General features: G+C 34.6%; 1 protein-coding gene across 1 annotated transcript in view; it reads right to left on the bottom strand.

Moving 5' to 3' along the window:
- Positions 1–25,390, bottom strand: part of LOC128997824 (protein timeless homolog) — a 96,613-nt gene that overhangs the window by 28,530 nt on the left and 42,693 nt on the right. The window contains exons 18-22 of the mRNA XM_054423565.1: positions 24,452–24,650; positions 23,490–23,635; positions 10,563–10,660; positions 8,138–8,238; positions 7,578–7,665 (exon numbers count right to left, since the gene is read on the bottom strand). Of these exons, the coding sequence (XP_054279540.1) occupies positions 7,578–7,665; positions 8,138–8,238; positions 10,563–10,660; positions 23,490–23,635; positions 24,452–24,650 (632 nt within the window). The remainder of the gene's footprint in view (positions 1–7,577; positions 7,666–8,137; positions 8,239–10,562; positions 10,661–23,489; positions 23,636–24,451; positions 24,651–25,390) is intronic.

The raw sequence follows: 25,390 nt of genomic DNA, 5'->3' as shown, positions 1-25,390 counted from the left end.
GATACTGGAGGACATGTAGCCAGATTTAGGGTAAAAGTAATGTTTTCTGATTTATTTTCACTAATTTTGAACCTCCATGTTTTAAACCAATGTGAAATTTCATCCAAGTTTAACTGTAAATTTGCTGTAGTTTGAACCGGTTTGTCGTGGACAGATAAAATGGTCATATCATCCGCAAATGTGGCAACCATAGTGTTTACAATTTCTGGTAGGTCCGATGTATAGGGAATATACAAGTATGGTTCAAGTACGCTTCCTTTGGGGATTCCTGATTCTATAGGGTAAAGGTCAGTTAAATAATTTTGATGTTTAATTTGGAAAGTTCTGTTTGTAAGATATGATTTTTAAATTTGAAAAACTGAATGGGGTAGCTAAATGTGGCATTCTTGTCAATAGTTCGATATATCGATAGTAATATACACTAACACAATCGTAATAAACGAAATAATTTTATTATATTTACTAAACAGATGCTTGTTTGCATTAGCAAAATAAATAACAATTTAGAAGTCATTTTGAGAAGTTATCTTAGTATTTCTGTTAAAGAAATGACATTTCTTCATAATCTTAACATCTCAAATTACTTTAATACTTTCTTCTGAAATGGCTACCATACTAAATTCAAACTCACATAACAAAAAATTAAATAACATCTAAACATAAATTAAAAAGTTTTACACCACAATTAAAAAAACAAATGTACGATTGCTCTTGCTCATTCTTCGTCAGATTAGGCATAGGCACGAGACCCTCCTTCATTGCGCAGTCTGTAGTCTTGGAGATAAGAGAGATATGCGGTAAAGATAAGGAAGAACTGGAAAGGTCCGTTGTGGGTTTGCAATATTTATCTCAAAATCCAGCGCAAGGTTAACTAAATTTTGGAATTAAGGTCTGGATTGGTGAAATCCAGGAGGCAATACTGAACTTGCACTACTTATGTTTTATCGAATTTTTTACCTTATCTACCAAAATTATGCTATTTTCCTTTGGCACTTTAGGGGGAAACGACTATTTCACCCTGAAAATCACGTTTGGAAATCGAGAAAAGCTTTAGAAATCGGCGATTATAAGCGCTCGAAAAATCTTTTTTTCTTTTAATGGAAGCCTATTTTTTATTATTCGAGTCATTTCAAACTTCTTTTCCTCTTGCACTTTTTCAGCAAACACATATTTCACCACGAAAAACACGTTTGAAAATCGTTAAAAGCGTTATAAATCATTAATATCGCCACATTTGACTGGTAAGTGTCAATAAAAGAGTGTAAAAGAGTCCTTGGAGCCTAGACGTTCTAACTCATAAAACAATGAAAGAACTACAAAGACAATTTATAGTTTAACAATATACTAGATATTTAAATTACAATCACTCTGATGTTTGAAAAAATATTTTTGGACTGTAAATAAATCTCCAGCTGCTGTCTGAAATTAACGTAATTAACATCGCTCTTATGGGGGACAAATCCAAGATGGCTGTTAGCTTTCATTGACTCCACTGGAGAACAATAAAAAAACTACAAAGAACATTTCTAATCTCACACTATACTCGATGTTAAATTATAATCACTTTGGTGTTTGAAAAATATTTTTGGACGATAAATCGCTCTTCAGCAGCTGTTTGAAATTATCCAAAATGGCCACTAGCCTCCAAGGACTCCCTAAAATAACCTTTAGCTGAGCTCCTCAGCCCTAACCTAAGCTGGGTTTACCCAAAATCGGTAATTTTCGGCACTTTGCTATTTTTTAATAAGTACGGTAAATTAATAAGTACGCAATTAATAAGTACGGTAAACCATATTACTGCAGAGGCCGGTCTTTATAAGTTATATTGTCAATGAGAGATTTATTTTGGACCTATTTGCATAAGTATGGTGATGTAAATGCAGTTGTCATCGTATTTATAATCATCGATCAGTCTAAGTTTTATTTTGTCAATAAATGTAAATATCCTTTTTGGTTAACAAAGGATGCAACCGAATCTGTAAATTAAGACAAGTATGCGAAAAACTTAAGTTTTCCAACCACCATTATTGCCTTGTTTACAACTATAAAATCGGAAGTAAAAATAACAATTAGGACAGCGTATACTAACTATTTGATTTTTGTTGTGAGTTGTATACAATATCACTTCTTTTTGAAATTATGTCAAGTCCAAGAGACATACATCTAGTTTTGTATTAAAGTCTTCTGTCAAGAACTACACGAATGTAAATGTTACTGTGGACAAGGTAGCTGAAACATTTGCAAATAGGTGTAATAAATTTAAGAATATTGTATTAGTAAAAGTATCATATACATTTGTCATTGATATCACTGTATTAAATAATGTATTACCTAATTATTTGTAGGGAGTAAATTAGTTAGTAGACTATCTATTAATCGATTTGCAAGGTACATTATGAATATTTCATAATGTAGCTTGTAAATCGATTAATGTATTTAAACCAGACGCTCGTCAAATAATGCAGTTCAAGGCGGAAATGTAGTGAGGGATACATCAGGATTAGAATGTGTGTTACAGAACGAGAAACTGATGACAATAGTTGGAATAACTAGTCAATGTCAACGCACTCGATAAAAGCGCGGGATTAAAAAAGGCGCGAATATGTGCAAGTACTACTGTATAACCAGCGACAACACCTATGTAAAACCAGACATAAGCTATATTACAACCAGGCCTACGAAAAAGTCAAACTATGTAAAGAATGAATCACTGAATATGATTAGACGAAATCACAGAGGTACAAACTATGTTAGATATTTACGTGGTAAAGGAGTGTAGTTTCCTGATAGGTCTAAACAACGTCATCAGTTACCAAATAAATTATTTTTACTAGTTTTAGTCATACAATTGTTCTCATTTAAACTTGCGCTATTATGCTAATTCAACCTAGTTCAGATGTAGTTCCCACAATATATCTATACTTACACGAGGAGAGCGTGGTTTCGGTGATTTTGTAAAGTAAGAAATAATAGATGTAGAAAGAAATGTGTAGATTTTGAACTTTTTTCTGTTTTCATTGATTTACTGTGTTGATTATGCACCACAGTGCTTTGTACTGTAATTATTTTCTGCCATTATGAAAAATTCATTGCCAATATTTCTTTCAAGGTCCCTTGCATTATTTTGCGTGTACTAATGTGTACTAGGTGTAAAATGCAGTTGTCTGCTTGCAATATTGAACGGAGCTATCATAGTACTGTAATCCAATACTTTTTCAAAGTCAATGCTAAATATAGTTCACGTAATTGAGATGTCTCCTACAAGTTCACTAAGTCAATTGTATAATTGTTTCTCATAAATGGGATGACTACTTGTAGTATCCAAAGTCAATGCTTTATCTGTTTCTCTTAAATGAAATCTCTACATCCAGTATCTAAAGTTAATGATAAATCTATGCTAAAACTATTGCCTTGGATGTAGTAGCCTACGCCAGTGTCACGGTGATAACGGCGGGAGTGGTCGTGGTAGGCACGGATGAGTCGTTGTTCTTGCAAGGCTGTTTTTTGCCTGTCTTCTGGCTCAGTCAGCACTTACACCATCGGGAAGAGATTGTACATCCAAACTAACAAAAATAGTTTCCAAGGACCCATATTAGATTTAATACAATTGGCGGCAAACGTTATTGTTGATTAGTATGTTAAATAACAATAAAACTGTTGTAGGAGTTTGTTCCTAACCGTAGGTGCTCTGTATAATATTTAAATCGCTAAAATTATACCCCAACAATCAACGTTTACAATCGTGATACGTAAACAAATGATCCAATAATATGTAAGCCGAAGGATCGTCGTAAATTAATGTCTTTCGTGTAATACAACAATATGATAATAAACAATGTTACTATATCACTAATAACGTGTACGTAGACCGTCGTAATTAGGCTCAAATTAAAATATAATAATGCAATGTCAGTATTAAACAATCTGTATTAACAGCTGAAAATAAGTGAAATAGAAAAGGTTTTGGTTAAATCCATCAAATTGTAATTGGACACTAGTAAATACTAGTGCACTTGTTGCTACCTCCCCCCTTCGGTTTCATGTATTCCTCTCAATCAGTTCAAACCTAGGAGGATTAAACATTAATGTTAATTAATGTTAAATACTCCTAGATTCAAACCTGAAACACCCAGATCGAAACTCGCCTGTCGTTATTTTACCATCGCCTGTTTTTTAAATATATTTTTCAAAAAAAAAATATTATATTGATTTACTTTGGTTTTTAAAAATGTTAACGTTTTATTTTGTTAAAGATTTATGGTGATACGTAAATATTGTGGTGTAGTAGAGTATATTATATTGTAGTTAAGTGTTAAATTTTGAAATTTTAGGGTGAATCGAGATGAATCTTTGTTTATAACATGGGTCTCTCCTACCTTAACATACATACCAAGTTTGATAAACATCGGTTGGAAAAGTGCAAAGATAAATATTTGTATGTAAAAAATACAAAATGGTGGATATCTGGTTAACGAAATTATTTTGGAAAAAATGTTATCCTTGATTTTCTGTTTATTTTGACCCAAGGAATTACTAGGTAAAGTATCTCCCCGCTTATTTTAACACCCTGTTTATGATGTATTCTTATAAGTGAAAAATGTTAGCTGGTAATAAAGAAAGATTTTTTATAAATAATATGAATGTACTGGTGATCTGTATATTCACCTTTTTCTTGTCCTTAGATAAATTAAATTAGATAAATTAAAAGTCCACTCAGCAGTCGCATCGTACGATGTAGTTCTTTCCATGCGTTGCGAAATGCTACATTTGCCGTCCTCTTCAACCCAAGTTATCTACTGAACCACTGATTGTAAAAAATTCCAAAAAAATATATTTTACGCATTACACTTTTGGCTTCAACTTTGCCACAGACAAAACCTCTCTAACCCAAAAACAAAAAAAAATCTCGCATGCTAACTTTTTCATGTTAGAAATCACGATTTAAAACTATTTCACCATACAAATCATTTTTTATTAATTAGATCGGTAAATAGTTTAAAGTTCCAACAAAATAGTCATCGAGTAGGACTAACCAAGAAGCTCTGTGCCAAATTTCAAAATTTTAGCACAACTTTAAGAACACCAAAACACGAAATTATTGAAGACATGCGTCGAGAGGACTATCGTTGTTTTTAACAGATTATACTTTTGACCTTCCGGCACTGTTGACTCAGCGAAACTGAACTTATATTTTATCTTATTTCGTTATATTAAAACTGCTGTTGCATTAAGTCAAATTCCCAATAAGTCAATTGCTTTAAAATAGACTAAACTTTTAGCCCGGACTGTACTATTTGACTTTCTGGGATTTTTGATCTACAGACACTGCAAAAATTGTAGTTTTTGACCTAGCGGCACAGGTATAAATTATTTGACCTTCCGGGACTGTTGACTTTCTGCAACGCGTCCGATTTATCTTTCTTTCGACTTTGTTTTCTTTGCACTATTACGTTGCACGGTTGTTTGCCCTGCGACTTTATTCTTAGTTGTGAGCATACTTAATATTTAATTCTCATTTGAACGTTTTAATTCCTCTGCAATAATAGATATAATCAGGGTGACTAGTTTATTTCCATTTTTAAATTCAAGACTAATTACAGATTTTTCATGACTAGTTTTTTCAACTAATTAGTGATTATCAAAACCAAAAGGTTCAATTCTCGATTCTTGATACCGAAAGCAATCCTTATAGTTTAACAAAATGTATTAAATAATTTGGTTATACTACACCAACCCCTGTCTTTCTGTCATTAAGTTTTATTAAGATAAAGGGGTGTTTTCCTTAGTATGCCTAAAGTAAAAAAAAAATGCAGTAATGAAAAATTCTAACTAGCCAATTTGGGTGTTTTAGGATCACGAAAGTCTTCCACGACTGTGTAGACATCATCATTGACTGTCTCCCTCGGTCACGGAAACGTCATTGTTGTCTCCCGCAGTCTCGGAAACGACATCGTAGTCATCCGCAATCACGCCAAAATCAGGAACATCTTCCAAGGCCAAGTAGACATCAACAATGAATGCCGCGGTCACCGTTATTGTCCGCGATCATGGTAAAATTATGAACATTTCCCACGGCCGTGTAGACATCATCATTGACTCCCGGTGTCACAAAAACATCATCGTCGACGTCCGGGATCGTGGCAAAATCGTGAACATCTACCGCGGCCGTGTAGACATCATCATTGACTCCCGCAGTCACGGAAACGTCATCGTCGTCCTCCGCTATCGCGGCAAAATCATGATTATCTCCTACGGCCGTGTAGACATCATCATCGTCTCCAGCGGTCGAGGAAACTTCATGATCGTCGTCTTGCGTGGTAAGGAACACGTGATCGTCGTCTAGGGAAATCATGAAAATTCCCGACTTTGATACCAAAATAAAGACTAAATCCCGACTTTTCAAGACCATTTTTAAAATTCAATACTAATTCCCAACTTTCCTGGTTTTCCCGACTACTAGACACCCTGTATAATGTAAGTGTGTTTCTTTGAAAATATTATCATTTGATAGGCCTATTATTTTTTTGAAAAACAAAAAGATATACGTCTAAAAACACTAGTAATTACTCTTAATTAGGTAATTTAATAACATGTATGATGCTGATCAAGAAGTTATTATTTTTCTTGGACCGATCCAATCTTGGTCCAAATATATCTCTGACCAGAGCCAGTTTCTCGGGTCTTCCACTGGCCCGACCCAACCCGAAAAATTTGGGAACCCGCAAACCCCTTCATATAACTAGGGATGGTCAAGTCTCGAAATTTCGGGAAATTTTAAATCTCGTTACACGAGACGAGATTTCTTTTTGGCCGAGATTTTTATCGAGACGAGAATAAACAAAAATTAAAAACGCCTGCAGAAAGTCAATGCAATACCCGCAATACAGGAGCGTGTTGTAGTTGCGTTTCCTTTGCGAAGGCGTTCTTATTTAACTAATTCTTTAAATGTAAATATTACTTTAATTATTTTAATAATATTACTTTAATAACATTTGAGAAGTTTTGTTAAGTGTAAGCAGTGTGAGGAATGTTTTATTACTATAAAAAGTCAAAACAAGTAATTATTTTATAAAAATTAATATTGCTTTTATTTTATGATTTATTTTATTTTAGGATAAGTTGAACTCTATCCTAACTGATATCACTATGTTTCCTAATCGTAGGCATTTTTAATAAGTTAGGCGTGATTAATAAAAAAATGTTATGCTGATGTTTTTTAATAAAAGGTTGTAAATATTCTTGCCTATTATCATTATTTTTGTATTTAAATAGTCATCTAACAATGTTACAAAATCAGGTAAAAATTTTGAACGTGCATTTCCCGTTGTGTATGAGAAGGGAAATCCCGTCTCGATCTCGTCTCGAAATTTTATGAGAAATAAAAAATCTCGTCTCGTCTCGTCTCGAACTAAAAATACAATCTCGTCCATCCCTACATATAACGTATTTAAATTCAATTTGTTACAAGTTACAACGACTCTAAGAATCTTAATACAAATGCTTGAATTCAAGCAACAAGTTTTTATGAACATTATGTTTTTAACATGTGAGGGTTTTTGAATTCCTGTTGGACTTACCTTGGTTCTCTTTGTAGAATTCAAAAAGACCTCTTAATTCATTAACTTCATCTTCACTCATTTCTTTTAGTTTCTTGGATCTTGGTTTCTGAACAAAAAAACATTTTGGTAGATAAAAATATGTCAAATGAAATATATAACTTATATCTACACTTGGATGTTTATTCACAAGAGGGTAAGATAAGATTTTGATTGGACACTCCGATCATCAGACCCAATATGCAAAATGGATCTAAATTTCTGTTTTTTCACAACAGAACAATTGTTTCTTCACTCAAAATTGTCTTGTGAACCCACAGAGTTCTTCTTTTTGATGTGTGATTATCTGTAATTGGACTAATGAATTTTTAAGCAAAGGTTTATCAGTTCAGTTTACTCTTTGGCTTTGGTAAACCTGAGCTCTTGGAGGTGATTTTTGAAAATGAAGCACAAATACCAGTTATTACTGGATTTTACACTCAGGTTATTGTACAATCAAGCTTGTAAACCGTCTCTTAAAACCTTCTTGGGTCTATAAATTAAAGGCATAAGACTTTAACTTTTAAGGAAAAGTCACCTACCATATTGCCTACAAAGAGGTAAAGCTCTTTTAGTTTCTTTACAACAGCTCTTCGGCTTCTTGACTTGTTTATCATATTCTGCATGATCCAAGAGACTGCGTCTAAAAAATAAAGACAAATTACACGATTAATATTTAATCTCAACTACAGTTTTCCGATATGTGGACTTGAGTTTTTAAAACACCAACTGAAAATAGAGATTTGAAATACCCGGGTTGATAAACAAAAACTATCAATTTGTGTAAAACAAATAACTTATTGCCATTGAAAAATTAGTAACTGGTTGATATGTATTCAATAAATTATCCAAATGGACTATGTATTTGCACACATGTAGAGTAATATTTATGTAACCAAGCATATAATAAATGAACATGATAATAATAATCATTAAAATAACAGTATACAGGGTGAGTTTTAAATGAGTTCCCCCCCCCTTCTTTTTTCTACATTTCTTAAGATATCAACTCCGGACCACGTCAGATCATTGTAGAGTGGTAAGTACTTCATCTTGACTGGGTATGCATTTTTGGCTGCCATCTTGGATCCGCCATATTGGATACAAAGGTTTTTTTTTAAGGGTAGGGTTGTGACCCATTATTTCAAACTATAATTTTACGCTGATTACAATGCCGCAATTAGTTTTAAAAAATCTTGATCCGTTCTAAATTTATGAAGACTTTTTATGACTTTATTTTCAACCCATTTTAACATTGTGCATTTACAAACTAACACCATAATCTCAAAATAGTGTTAGATAAAGATAAGTATACACCACCATTCATTGTCGACCTATTTTCACTTCATTATGACGGATCACTTCATTAACACAGGGTTAGCGAGTTCCCGAGTTAAAAAAACTCCGGTTACCCGAACTACGTGTTTTTAGCTTTAATTCAAACTTAACTTAATGTTCCTAGTTTAGTGGTACTTTTCTCAATTTTAGTCATATTATCTCACATGCCTTAAAACAAGGGGTGTGCGAGTACTCAAAACGTTTGAGAAGTTATATGAGTAGTTAACTACTCGAGCTCGGCTCGATGCTTTTGAACTACTTGAGTTTCAATCGAATAGTAATAGTTTTGGAGAAGTAGTATACAAACAACATTTTGTTTTTGTATTAAACCGATCATCTTAACATTATTGGTAAGAAAAAACCACATGATCTTTATGGAGTTTTATTTCTTCGTAACTCCTTTTAGCGAATTTCCCATATAGGGAATAAGCTATTACCATTGTACTCATGGTAAGACCTGGACCCAGAACTGATTTAATTTTTAATTTTGAGGTCCCTAGAGGCCAAAAACACCATCTGTTCAAATTCATATATATATATATATATATACCTATATGTGTGTGTGAGTGTCCGTTAGCGCGATAACTCAAGCAAAAATTATCCGATTTTGATGAAATTTGGTACAAACGTGTAAACTTACGGTTATTCAAACGAGTTCGCGATCCAGCATAATCGGACCATGGAAACGGGGGTTTATGGAAGGTTTTATAGGGTAAAAATGGGGTTTTCCCATTTTTTGACCCTAAAAACCAAACATTTTGCAATTTATTTTTAAACCGTTTTTTTAGAGCTTAAAAAGATAAATAATTTAGTATGTTGAAGTGCTGTTGTATGCTTAACAGTCACAGAGAAAATGAAAATTGTAGTAGTTTATTTATTTATGAATATATATTAATAAAATTTGGCAAATTTATTTATTTCATCCTATACTATTGACGTATGGTCAAAAACACTTTTTACCTTCCCTGTAGCAGCAAACCTAAGCACTCGTTAAATCTAATGTTATTTAAATAGGGAATAAATATCTCTTATTTATGGAAATATTTTAGTAAAAATGTAATCAGACAAGTTGAAATTTGCTTAGTCTGCAGGTTTGCTGCGGCGGGGGTATTTGCCTTTTTCATTGTAACGTACCGAACCATACGAAGCTTAAATTGTCTGTGCAGTAGACCCTCTCTAATACGGCACTTCGCCACTCCGGCACTCCAATAATCCGGCGCCTTTAGACAGTTGAGGATCGCAATGAACATCTCTCGCGGCCGTTTAGATATTATCATTGCCTCCCGGGGTCACGGAAACGTTGACGTCGTCTTACGCGATTGTGGCAAAATCATGAACATCTCTCGCGGCTGTTTGGACATTATCATAGCCTCCCGGGGTCATGGAAACGTCATCGTCGTCATGCCCGATCGTGTCAGTTGCAGTTTCCGTTCCTGCGATCCTCGGTGACGTGTTTTGCACTTGTTGCAGTGTATATCGATAACATTCCAGTAATCCAGCATTTTCACTAATCCGGCATTATCACGGTCCTATATCTGCCAGATTACTGAGAGTCTACTGTACCGCAGACCCCAATATATAACCAATCCTAGCAAGATGAATATAATATGAAGAAAATTGTTATTTTACCTGGTTCTTCTTTTGCAGGGGGTTCCTCGTATTCGGCAGCAAGATGTCGTAACTCATCCTCTTGTTCTTCTGTCCATACGTTCTTGGCCGAATGTGCACTATAAAAACAAACAAATGGTTGAAACTTATTAATGTTGTATACGAACATTTTTGTGGCATATGTTACGATGTAACGATCAACCGTTGCCAAACGCTACACGTCAGTATATATATGCTGATGATACGGCGGTGGCGGCACTAGGTAGGAATATTGAAGAGGTAGAACAGAAGCTGACTATGACTCTAATGAACTTTCCCAGTACTATGACGCAAATCACCTCAAGCCGAACCCTGCTAAGACCCAAGTTTGTGCCTTTCATCTAAACAATAGAGAAGCGGCAGTGAGTTGAATGTGAGGTGGCGGGGAGACCGTCTTCAGCATTGTCCTACACCCAAATACCCTGGTGTCATACTGGACCGCACACTGACATTTAAGGCGCATTGTATTGCGACAAGAGGTAAAGTCTCAGCGAGGAATAATATTATCAGGAAGCTCACCAGCAGATGCTGGGGTGCTAACCCTAATGAACTCAGAACCTCAGCTTTAGCGCTCAGTGTGTCGGCTGCGGAGTACGATGCACCAGTATGTAATGCATCGTCACATGTAAAAAAGGTTGACATTGCAGTCAATGACATGGCTCGGATTGTAACTGGGTGTTTGAAACCAACCCCTGTACACAAACTCTATCCTATCCTAGGGATCGCCCCTCCATCAATCCGACGTGATGTCGCTGCCGACGTAGAAAGGACTAAGCAAGAGGCAGACCCTCGTCACCCATTACACGGCCACCAACCTGCAGAGCGACGGCTTCGGTCCAGAAAGAGCTTTTTATCACGGACACGAGTCCTGGATGGATCACTCTCAAGCAATCGGGTGGCAAGGTGGGAGGCTACGTTGACTAACCCTCCCATACCAGCCAGGGAGGAACTGGCTCCTGGTGGAGGCCTTCATTACACGGTGTGGAAGACCCTAAATCGAATTAGGGTCGAGGTACCAAAATGCAAGACAAACATGCAGAAATGGGGTCTCTTACCAGACGAAGAAAACATCTTGTGCGCGTGTGGTGCTGTTCAGGATCCTGGCCATCTGCTGATCTGCCCACGCCTAGATCAGTCTTGCAAATTAGTTGATCTTTTACATGCAAATGACAAAGCCATATCGGTAGCTAATTTTTGGAAAAGCGAAGTCTGATTTCCGGACACGGAAAGTAAGTAAGTAAGTAGGTATTTTTGTGGCAAGACTAATCTGTTCAGTTCTTTTATTTAAAATTTTTCTTTAGCCTGTTTAGAATTTTTTAAATTACTAAAACAGCTGATGATTTAAAGATAATCCATTGTATTATATAAATAAACATCATTCCTTTCTGTTCTTCTTTTAAACATGACTTTTATTTTTTCTCTCTTAATTTTTCATTAATTTACTCAAACACTCCACATTATTTAATGGTCCTTCGAGCCGGATATTACTTGAGCGATTTGGAATATTACACACATCCACTAAACTCTTCTTATACTAATATTTCTTCATTTTACCCATTGTTTTCTGTACCTCTGAACTCTTACCCATTTGAACTCTTATTTCCACATTGGAACTCTTCACTCACTCATTTACACTTTGTGAATTTTTTACATTTATCTCATCTTTGTACAATGGCATCTCCAAATAGTGATTTAAAAATTGAGACTTATACACGACACACATCTTTTATTAAAAATCATATGAACAAAATAAGAAACATCATAGATCAACATGTTGAACAAAAAGAAACATTAACAGTTGTGCAACACGAAGCCTTAAAGACTCTCATGCAAGAAACCAAGAAGAAGGAAGAAGACTTTGATTCTTATTTTTATCGAATTGTAAGTACATCAAGTGAAGATGATTTGAACATTGAAACTTTAGCTGAAGATGAAGACCAAATCAGTGAACTATTCATCCACATCACCAGCTACATTAAAGTGCTGCTTTCAAAAATTGGTTCTAACCCTTATTTGGCCAAGGTTAATTGCAGTTCAGCTCAACCTCATAGAACTACTGCAGTGCATGTAATCAAACCGAACTCATCAAGTCAGTTTCAAATCAAAGGCAACGACATTATACAACCTGGAACAAAACTCATCACAATAAAGAGGCCAGTGACAATCACAATACCTAAGTTCGCAAACACGATGATTAGAAATACCACAAAGACAGTGACAAAACCTCAACCAACGAATACAGATACAACAGTGAGCTCAACTACCTTGACAAGTGACAGTGCTGATCAACCAACGAATACAGATACAACAGTGAGCTCCACTACCTTGACAAGTGATAGTGCTGCCATCCAACCTACCAACATTGCTGTCATCCCAAGAGACAATACTGTTATTCATCCTACCGATAATGATACCACCCATCCTACCGATCGTGTTGCTGTTAAACCAACAGACAGTGCCGCCGCTAACACAACCGAGAATGAAACCACTACTGTAAAGACAGTCAAGCAATCCAGTCAAGTGGTTGTATCTTCCGATGGAGCTCTGAGCAATAACTACTCTTCATCACAAACTACAGAGGAAGCGCTCATCCTCCAATCTCACCTAGTTGAATTATTGAAACAAGAGTGCGTTGAATTGAAGAAATGTGTTATGAACTGTCAAGACTTGTTCACTTCTGTTACTCAATCTCATCATAAAATACCAAAGTTCCTTCAAAACTCTGATGCTCAACATTTCAAAGAGCTAGGACTTCGGTGGTCTCCAGCAACAGTTTTTAAGGTGTTTCCCAGCAAAGATGGTATAGGTTGAAAAGGAGAAGTAGAAAAATGCAAACAGATGCTATAGCCGGCCTACAACAAACTTTTGTGTTAGGTACCCCTAATGTGTTTTGTTCTAAACTAACTGTTGAAGTGAGGACACTTCAAGGCTGGGAGTATGTTCAGTTCTTTTATCTAAAATTTTTCTTTAGCCTGTTTAGAATTTTTTAAATTACTAAAACAGCTGATGATTTAAAGATAATCCATTGTATTTTAGTACAGGTAAAACTCACCTAAGAAAACATAAAAATTAGTCCATTCATGAAACTTGCAGGAAACGTAGTAATTACCATTAGGTTTTGAAATCTGAAGAGTCCCTAGTGATTGTGGGGGTGGAAGTACCATTTTATGGGGGTTAAAGTTTATGGGGGTAGTGATGTTGAGAAAAATTTTATTTATGGGATCCAAGCAAGTGAGGTGTTGTTTTCTATGTTTCTTAGGATGCAGAATCGAAAAAGAACATAATAAAAGCAATACAACCAACAGTTTATTAGAAAAAGACTAATTTTTTAATGAAACACTAAATATGACAAATTAATTAAGGTAAAATAATCCAGTTAATATCAATTATTACAAAACTGACCATGAGTCTGTGTCACATGTTAAAGTTGTGAGGAAAATTAACCAAGAAACTGGTAGTTTCGCCTCTTTAACCATCACGTCCACGTGTCATATTGTTCATCAGCTACTGATGCATCATCACCATCCATGGAATGGTTAAGGTCTTTAACTCGTTCTTCTCCATCGTCGTCTTGACTTGACGCTGGCAGCTAAGTGAGTATGAGTAGCAGAAAAATATTTCCGTTCTGGCTGTGATCCTGCGACTTAGGGTGAACATAATATATGAGACCAAGAATGTAAAACCGCTCGGACCCCAATTTTTAAGGACCTTGGTCGCCCGTAATGACGTCATCAATATGGCGCTCGTAAGAGGGTGCTGGGTCGCTATGAATTGGTTATACTGTAATACCAAAACGCCTAAACCGATTTTAATGAAATTTGGCTTACAAGTGCTTGAATACGATATATAATCCCAGTTTGTCAATGGTCGAGTTTGATTAGGTCATTTAAAAATGGCGGCCGTTAATCCCTAAAATAATTAAAAATTGATTAGTGTTTGGTTTTATCAACTCTCTCCAGAAATCTGCAGCAATCTTTCATTTTCCTTGCAATCATAGGTCGTGATGCCGTCTATGTATATCCTGGAATTAGGGGTCTGCGGGTCAGACTTTTTTGGTTCGGGTCGGGTCGGGTCGGGCCAATAATTTTGGTCCTCGGGTTTCGGGCCAAAATCGGGTCGGGCCAAAAATTATTAATTACCGGATTTTTTTTTATTTTTTAACTCCTATCTGTGTTTATAATATTACTTGAAAATAACATATGGAAAAAGATTGTATTTATGTATATTATTTCATGTTCATAACTTATTTACAGCTTAGGAGTTGCCTCAACTGCAAGAAAGAAGAAAATAATTTTTTTTATCAAGCCATTCTTTCCCATTTTCATAACTGTTGAAATATCTAAACAGCTATATTACAACAAGTTTGTAATGGAACTTAATATAAATGGATCATAAACAAATCAATTAACCTTATCACAAGTTTAGGGCCTGTGGCTTCAAGACTGCAAGCAAGAAGAAAATAAAAATTCTATGTTTCCACCATGCAATATGAATCATTCATTCTCTGCCTCCTAACCTCCTCTCACACTTACAATAGCATTATTAGTTACATCATCATAAATAAAGAATTATCTATTATTGGCATTAGTATGCCTACAGCTTTACATAGGAATTATTTTTTATAGGGCCTAAAATAGGCCTAAGCAACATGACAAGTGGAGAACTCATTGAAGAAAAGATATTGTGTAAACTAATTTACTATAAAACTCTAAAACAATAAATAACACACATACATTGTTTATGGTATAGTTATAGTAAAGACTGTAAAAATTGCATATCATGTCATACACAGTTATAGATACACAGTTATAGGCACAGTTATAGGTATTGCAAGAGATTAAAATCCTAAAACAACTGATTTTAGCTAATAAATGAAAAGAATTAAAAATCCATAAACTCAAGTCAAACAATATCACAATTATTAGGTACCCGAAAAGGAACTCTTAATGTATAGAAAATTATATTAAATCAAGAGAAAAGAAAGTTAAATGCTAATTTGGCAACATAAGCAGACAGCAGAGACATTATAGTGCCCTAATTAGCAACACAACTCAATGTTTTTATACTGTAAGTCAATGTTTTTGAAACTGTATGGTCTTTTTCTCGGAAGGAAGGGTAGTAGAATGTAAACAAAAAACCATGAATCACTCTCACAGCCGGGCCCGGGGACACTCAAGGTTACAGACCCTCCCCCTCCCATCCCCTCCCATCTTACACACCCGAGCCAGGCCCGGGGACACTCAAGGTCATAGACCCTCCCCCTCCCCCACCACTATTACGCCACACGGTTGTTCCAATTGCTGACAAAATACAAGTAACAAAACAAGGAAGTAGAGACAAAAAGATATATTTTCTTTATTCAAAAATATAAAACTGTTACAGATAATTTCCAAAGAAATTAATTCATGGTAGTTTGTGTCTTGTAAATATTGTATTGGATCTTAGAAATATCTTTTTTGAAACTCAATCTAACTTAAGAAAAAAATAATTTTACTGATGAAAACTTTCATAAAATTATAAAATATTTAGGCCTAACCTCTTTGTAGACTTGTTGATACTTGATACTTAAAAAAAAATTAAATGGTGACCATAAAATGCCGAACCAGACGATCAGAAGTGTTGTTTTGTTTTTTGTTACTGAATGACAAAAAGGACAATAGGAAAATAAAAGAACAAGATACAGATCTGTACACTATATCAGATATTTCTTTTGTTTATAATTTATTATGTAAATAAAATACTAAAATATAATTTAAACTAGGTATGGAATAAACAATAAATAATTAAACTGGTACCTCTGGATATATAGTCTTTCTTTTGGGAATGTTGCTGGAAGTCAACAGTCCCGGAAGATCAAATAATTTATACCTGTGCCGCTAGGTCAAAAACTACAATGTTTGCAGTGTCTGTAGATCAAAAGTCCCAGTAAGTCAAATAATACAGTCCGAGCTAAAAACATGGTCTATGTTAAAGCAATTGACTTATTGGGAATTTGACCTAATGCAACAGCAGTTTTAATATAACGAAATACGGTAAAATACAAGTTCAGTTTCGCTGAGTCAACAGTGCCGGAAGATCAAAAGCAATAAAAGTGAACGTCGATTCAGTGTAAAGTAGACCTCCTGCAACGCTTACTACACCAACAAAACTCGCTTTTAGTTACTTCGTGTTTTGTCATTATTAGAAAAGAGCTAAAATTATCATATTTGGTACATATAGCTTATCTATTAATGCTTCTTGCCAACTGTTTGGTCAACACTGTAAATAGGGATAGTTTATGTTATAAAAAGCCTTTCGTCAAAATTTGTGGCATGAAATACACGCAAGGACGATCTGGAAATTTCTGGTTATTATATACGTTTGTAAAAGAAGATCCATTTAATTTTAGAACTATTTTATGAGTTATTATGTAGTCTAAACATAAACTGTGTAAATGTATTACGCCTCGGAAGGGTTGAAACCTGTCCAAACTATCATATATATTATTAAAACTAAATGGGGTTTTTTTCACATTCTGAATCAACCAGTCGACGGACTTTCATTATTTTTGTGTTGAAAGAAAGATAATTTTGAGAACTAGGGAATGTCAAAGCCATAATTATAATTAAGGGTCCCAGTTTTTTAGAAATTAAGTTTCAATTTTAAAAAAGTCTAGCAGCCGACGCTTACCTTCTAAGCTAGCTTTTAGTACAATATAATTTGCTTAACATAACAGCTGTAAACATTCAGCATTTGGAAACAAATTTAAAGACATATTTAGAGTTGACATATTTATACTATGTGTAATGCTGACCATTGATCCATTCAATTCTTAGGTATGAGGATGGCAGATTAATTAAATATGCATAGTAAAATTGTAGGATGTTCAAATTATTTTTAAAGGAATCTTTATAATCATTGATTTGTTTTAGTCCCATATAATTTGTTTTAACTAACAGCTGGTTTGATGTAATATTGTTCTATATAACTATTACGTTTTTGGCGAATATCCCAAATAGGGAATAAGCTATTACCGTAGTACTTATGGTAACACCTGGACCCGCGGGACCGATTTAATTTTTCGTTTTGAGGTCCCTAGAGGCCAAAAACACCATCCGTTCAAATTCATATATACAGGGTGATCAACTCACGGAGTCCACCATTGGGAAATCGGAAACGGTAAGAATTAGAGAAAACTTTAAATGGGGCACATACCTTTAATTTTTGTGGCAGTTAAAATATGATTTTAGTTTTTTATTATGTTTTCGGATAGAATATGCAATTTAAAAACTTTGTTAGCTTTGACATTTTTTTGATAAACCCACTCGTTTAGGATTACAGCCTATGGAAAAATGACTTCCGGTTAACATTTTACATCATGTAGCTCCTAAACGAGTAAGTTTAGAGCAAAATTGCAAAAAGTAAATCAGTCTTAGAATTGCATCTACATTCCTTTAAGACTATAAAATAAAACGTTTTCCACTTTTCAAGTTTGCCGCCATTTTTTAAAATAATATAATTCATATTTTTAATGATTTTTATGGTCTTTTTGGAATGTGGATGCAATTGTAAGACTTTTTTACTCTTCCCATTTTTGCTATAAACTTACTTGTTTAGGAGCTACATGATGTAAAATGTACACCGGAAGTCATTTTTCCATAGGCTATAACTCCTAAACGAGTCGGTTTATCGAAAAAATGTCAATTATAAAAAAGTTTTTAAATTGTATATTCTATCCGAAAACATGATAAAATATAGGGTGTTCCATAAGAAATTTCAAATTTGGCCGCCATTTTGGAAAATGGCGGCTGAATTTCAAAAAACTAAAATCATATTTTTAACTGCCACAAGAAATAAAGGAATGTCCCCCATTTAAAGTTTTCTCTAATTCTTACCGTATCCGATATCCCAATTACTATTGAAATTGTAATTGGACACTAGTAAGTACCAGTGCACTTGTTGCTACCTCCCCCCTTCGGTTTCATGTATTCCTCTCAATCACTTCAAACCTAGGAGGATTAAACATTAATGTTAATTAATGTTAAATCCTCCTAGGTTCAAACCTTAAACACCCAGATCGAAACTCGCCTGTCGTTATTTTAACATCGCCTAATTTTTTTTACTATATTTTTCAAAAAAGGAAGATTAAATTGATTTACTTTGGATTTTAAAAAGTGGACGTTTTATTTCATTAAAGATATAAGTTAAGTGTTAAATTTCGAAATTTTAGGGTGAATCGAGATGAATCTTTTTTTATAACATGGGTCTCTCCTACCTTAACGTACATACCAAGTTTCATAAACATCGGTTGGAAAAGTGTAAAGATAAATATTTGTATGTAAAAAATACAAAATGGCGGATATCTGGTTAACGAAACGATTTTGGAAAAAATGTTATCCTTCATTTTCTGTTTATTTTGACCCAAGGAATTACTAGGTAAAGTGTCTCTCCGCTTATTTTTAATACCTTGTTTGTGATGTATTCTTATTAATGTAAGTGAAAAATGTAAGCTGGTAATACAGAAAGATGTTTTATATATAATATGAATGTACTGGTAATCTGTATATTCATCTTTTTCTTGTCCTTAGAACTGTAAATTAAAAGTCCACTCAGCAGTCGCATCGTACGATGTAGTTCTTTCCATGCGTTGCGAAATGCTAAATTTGCCGTCCTCTTCAACCCAAGTTATCTATTGAACCACTGATTGTAAAAAATTCAAAAAAATATATTTTACCCATCACACTTTTGGCTACAACTTTGCCACAGACAAAACCTCTCTAACCCAAAAACAAACAAAAATCTCGCATGCTAACTTTTTCATGTTAGAAATCACGATTTAAAACTATTCCACCATACATATCAATTTTTATTAATTATATCGGTAAATAGTTTAAAGTTCCAACAAAATAGTCATTGAGTAGGACTAACCAAGAAGCTCTGTGCCAATTTTCAAAATCTTAGCACAACTTTAAGTACACCAAAACACGAAATTATTGAAGTCATGCGTCGAGAGGACTATCGTTGTTTTTAACAGATTATACTTTTGACCTTCCGGCACTGTTGACTCAGCGAAACTGAACTTATATTTTATCTTATTTCGTTTTATTTAAACTGCTGTTGCATTAGGTCAAATTTCCAATAAGTCAATTGCTTTAACATAGACTACGTTTTTAGCCCGGACTGTACTATTTGACTTACTGGGATTTTTGATCTACAGACACTGCAAACATTGTAGTTTTTGACCTAGTGGCACAGGTATAAATTATTTGACCTTCCGGGACTGTTGACTTTCTGCAACGCGTCCTTTCTTTTGACTTTGTTTTCTTTGCACTGTTGCGTCACGGCTTTTGTTTTGTCAGTAGACGACTGGCTCTGGCTAGTGACAGTAAGGCAATAATTGCTCTGTTGTGTCTTTGTTCTTAAACGTGAGCAAACTTAATATTTAATTCTAATTTTAACATTTTAATTCCTCTGTAATAATGTATATAAGAGTGTTTCTTTGAAAATTACTTATTATAACTTTAAAAATAGCCTAATAATTATTTTTTTTGGCCCGACCCGATCTTGGCCCGAACAAATCTCTGACCCGACCCGGTCTCTCGGGCCTTCCGCTGGCCCGACCCGACCCGAAAAAATCGGGGACCCGCAGACCCCTACCTGGAATAGGCAAAGTACCCCCACTGCAGCAAACCTGCAGATTAAGCGAGTTTCCATTTGCCTGATTTGATTTTCAATTAAATATATTTTAATTGAGTTTAATTAGTACCCAGGTTTGCTGCTACGGAGAGGATAATAAAGTGTTTTTTTATTAAAATATTAATATCCAAGGTCAAAATAAATAAATTTGCCAAGTTTTATCAAAATATATCCTTAAACGAGCAAACTACAACATTTTACTTATTCTCCATTTTAAGAATAAAATGAGAATGATAAATTTACAATTTTTTAATTTTCTCGGTAGGTAACCAATATTCGTACAAAAACACTTCAATAAACAAAATTATTGGTTTTTAAGGTATTCAAAATCATCATGGTATCCAAAATTGTTTAGAGAGAAATTGGAAAATTTTATGCGTACGGGTTAATCATAACAAAACCCAATTTTGACCCCATAAATCCCCCCAAAAACCCCGTTCCCATGGTCTGGTCATGCTGGATTTCGAACTCGTTAAAATCAATCTAAAGATTTTTTTTTTACTTTTTTAAATGACATAACATCAAACTTTAACAGCGTTAATGACTGTAGACGTGTACTTTTTAAAGAACGTTTAGCACGATAACTCAAGCAAAAATGACCCAATGTTGACGAAATTTGGTAAAAACGTGTAAACCTACGTTTACTCGAACGAGATAGCGAACCAGCATGATCGAACCATGAGGACAGGGGTTTTTGGGGGATTTATGGGGTAAAAATTGTGTTTTCTCATGTTTGCCCCTCTAAACGTAAAATTTTCTAATTTGTCTCTAAGCCATTTTGAATACCATGATTGGATATTTTGCTAGTTTATGGTTATATTTTGATAAAACTTGGACAATTTATTTATTTTAACCTATTCATATTTTAACTAAAAAACACCCTTTATTACCCTCCCCGTAGCAGCAAACCTAGTTAACACTAATTAAACTTTAGGTTATTGAAATCGATTAAATTGAAAATCAAGTCAGGCAAATGGAAACTCACTTAATCTGCAGGTTTGCTGCGGTGGGGGTATTTTGCCTATTCCATGAAATGCAAAAACGGCATCACAACCTGTCATTGCAAGGAAAATGAAAGATTGCTGCATATTTCTGGAGAGAGTTGATAAAACAAAACACTAAACAATTTTTAATTATTTTAGTGATTAACGGCCACCATTTTGAAATGGCCTAATCAAACTCGACCATTGACAAACTGGGATTATATATCGTATTCAAGCACTTGTTTGCCAAATTTCATTAAAATCGGTTCAGGCATTTATCAATTCATAGCGACCCAGCATCCTCTTACGAGCGCCATATTGATGACGTCATTACGGGCGACCAAGGTCCTTAAAAATTGGGGTCCGAGCGGTTTTACATTCTTGGTCTTATATTTTATCTTCACCCTAAGTTGCAGGATCACCGCCAGAACTGAAATATTTTTGATACCCATACTTAGCCGTCAGTGTTAAGTCAAGACGACGGATAAGAACGAGTTAGAGACCCTCACCATTCCATGGATGGTGATGATGCATCAGTAGCTGATGATCAATATGACACGTGGTGGTTAAGGAGGCAAAACTACCAGTTTCTTGGTTAATTTTCCTTACAACTTTAACATTTGACACAGAGACTCATAGTCAATTTTGTAATACAGTAATTGATATTAACTGGATTATTTTACTTAATTAATTTGTCATATTTAATTTTTTCGTTAATAAATTAGTCTTTTTCTAGTAAACCGTTGGTTGTATTGCTTTTATTTTGTTCTTTTTCGATTCTGCATCCTAAGAAACATAGAAAACAACACCTCACTTGCTTGGATCCCATAAATAAAAATTTTCTCAAAATCACTACCCCCATAAACTTTAACCCCCATAAAATGGTACTTCCACCCCCACAATCACTAGGGACTCTTCAGATTTCAAAACCTAATGGTAATTACTACGTTTCCTGCAAGTTTCATGAATGGACTAATTTTTATGTTTTCTACTGGTTTTTTAGTATAATTTTACCTGTACTATTATATAAATAAACATCATTCCTTTCTGTTCTTCTTTTAAACATGACTTTTATTTTCTCTCTCTTAATTTTTCATTAATTTACTCAAACACTCCACATAGAGGTTAACTGTAAGAAAGGACCATGAGGTCCTAAGTTCGCCTCAATAAAGAAGGATTTTCATTTCATTTCATTTCATTTCATAATCAATTATTGGCTCCTAAAAATAAAGGATGTGTGTTGAATGAAAGACGTGGTAGCTTTGCTACTGATTGATTAGGACCAGCTGATTCTTTAGTCAGGATAACTTGTAAAAACCCTAATGATCCTGACAGCTGCCCTCTATCTCCAACTTTTCTGAGGATCTACTCACTGGCAAAGCTTTGATAATAAGCAATGCCTTAACACTTGGCTAACCACTTGATGAACGGACAACATATTAAATGAAAAACACAAACACATTCCTCCTACTGAGTAAAACTGCGCTTGACGAAGTATTTATGATGTTTGCTCGAGACATCTAGGCTACCAATAACCTTTTCATTACAATAGAAAGTTGTATTATATCAACATAGCTAAAATATTTATCTAGTTAGTTGCAGTCGTAGAGCATACAAAGCACAGCTTCAGATCCTGATGATGAATAAAGCCAAGTTGTTGAATTATTTTTAGTGTTTAACACAAATGAGTTGTAACTTACTGAGTAATATTTGCTGTTACATGATATTTAAATTTTTCATAGTTAAATAGGTGTTGTGTTTAAAAAAATGAAAAACATAAATGTGCATTATAGTATTACAATAAAACCAGACATGGAAACTCCAAAATAGAGTTTTATATTTAGCAATTTTTACCATAGTAACAGTTTCCATCAGTAGTACACTGATTACAAATCAGGAAAAATGTTATCGAAACTCCAAATGATATGACTGAATGCATGTATGAAAAATATATATTTTTTAAAGTTTCCTTTTCACATAGGGGTTTTAATCTTGTTAGCGCATAAAGGACCTCACACTTCAAGGAAAAATTTAAAATAGGTAAATTTGCTCTAAATTCAATTTGGGACAGGCTGATAACTAATAAAAATTTGCCAATATCTTCCAAAAGTGTTTGCTTTGAGTCTATAGTTAAGGCTATAATTTGTTACGGGACACAATTGTGGGGTTTTATAGTTGTCGAGTCCGTCCAAAAACTGTTTATAAAAAGATTTTCATTTTAATTTCATTTAGTTTATTTGCAAGTACTTACTTTATTTCAGCTGAGCCATATCCATTCTCAATTTCATACGCTTCCTTCTTTGATTTCCAAAATAAAAGTTCCAGACATATCCTTCTATTCCCTTCCTTCAAGCAACAAAACCGTTTCATTATATATCCTGCCAATGCATGGATTTCCTGAAACAGTATAATGATATGCAAGTAAAATTAAAATATAAACTGGGTAAGGTATTTTTTTAATGATAGTTATTAAATCTTCTATACATTGAGCTTCCATTTCCAGACCATTGTAAGTTTTTAGAATATAATATAAAAGAAAAAATGGATTATTATTAGATAAATACCCCTGCCGCAGCTAACCTGCAGACTAAGCGAATTTCCATTTGCCTGAATTTGCTTTAAATTGTTTTATATTCACATCTAGGTACTTTAATTTTCTTCATGACAATTTGTAAAATAAATGCAATCTGACCTATCCTATTGTACTTTATTGTACCGAATGGAAATAAATATATTTGATTTGATTTGAATATTTTTCCATTTATTGTTGGTGTAAAACCGCATAATATGTCCGATTGGAATGTGACTAAAACAGAAATGTTTGCTATGTCACTGTTAATAATATACGATCATGACCTCGTATGTCCTAAGTAAAATGGATATAATTCAAAATTGTACAAGGTCGTACACGGGAGCGTCACTAATAGGATTACTCGAGGTGGGAGGACGCATACAGGCACCTGCAGGCCAGTTTGGGCTGCCTCAACTTCCCGTTGCTGTTTTGGGGTAGCCAATGTTTTTAGAAAAGAGCCCCCTCCCACCCTGCAACCTGACCACCGGCCCGCAGCGCACAGATACACAGTTGAACTGTACAAGAGTGACTTCTCTAACCGCTTCTCAGGCCTTTGGTCATGAATATTATATAATTAGATCATTTACATTAGAGTTCTGCCAATAGCAACAATTAAGAGAAAGAGACCAACTGTATCTTACCCAGTATCGAGCGTCTTTGGAATCTAACGCTCTTCGGAACGTCCTAAACAATGACGCCTGGAAAAGCATTTGTGGCAGTCTTAAGTCATATGCGACTCTATAGAACAGCGACACAATGCAATGGTTTGTTTCATCGGTGTTAGACTCAAAAGTTTCCAACAACATAGAGGCTGCAGACAAGACTTTGGGGCAAGCAAACCTGCAAACAAGTAATCCATATAGCGTTAAAAATCAACATGTGCAGATAAATTTTTTTTTAATAATAAAGAGGCATTTTTTATTCTTGCATATGCCTGTCCACATAGACTACGAATCTGCGCAGGGAATCTATCCAGCAAAGTATGTGGTGAGCCGGTACAGGACAAGGGTGAAAAGTAGTGATAAAAAGTAGTGGTAGGTACTAGGATCTGAAACCACAACATCGCTCCAGGGTGCTTGGGCCCGAAGTCCGTAGTGCTACCAACTGACCTAAACTTAAAAAAGAATATCTTACATGATTACATACACTTATTGGTGCTTCAGTGAGCGTAGATAAATTAATTGGCAGATCAATAAAAAACTGTGTGAAAAAAAAATGATTGGTTTTAAATAGGGATGGGTTTTTGTTAAAAAGTTGGTTTCGGTTTATTGGTTGTTGTTTTGCCATAATCGTGGTAATTCGGGATTGCCATCGTAGTGAGATGAGAAATTTCATGCAAAATTCATGGGTATCATTGGTAGTTCTAAAAATGCATGGTTGACGCACTTGTATGATTTCAACATAAACGAGTCTTGCCGGACGCGTTGCAGAAAGTCAACAGTCCCGGAAGGTCCAATAATTTATACCTGTGCCGCTAGGTCAAAAACTACAATGTTTGCAGTGTCTGTAGATCAAAAGTCCCAGTAAGTCAAATAGTACAGTCCGAGCTAAAAACGTGGTCTATGTTAAAGCAATTGACT

Source organism: Macrosteles quadrilineatus, unplaced genomic scaffold (genome assembly GCF_028750875.1).
Source record: "Macrosteles quadrilineatus isolate MER2022 unplaced genomic scaffold, UCM_ALF_1.0 Scaffold_7__1_contigs__length_78375512, whole genome shotgun sequence".
NCBI classification, from domain to species: Eukaryota; Metazoa; Arthropoda; class Insecta; order Hemiptera; family Cicadellidae; genus Macrosteles; species Macrosteles quadrilineatus.
Note: the sequence above shows the minus strand (reverse complement) of the source record. Positions and strands in the feature narration are given on the sequence as shown.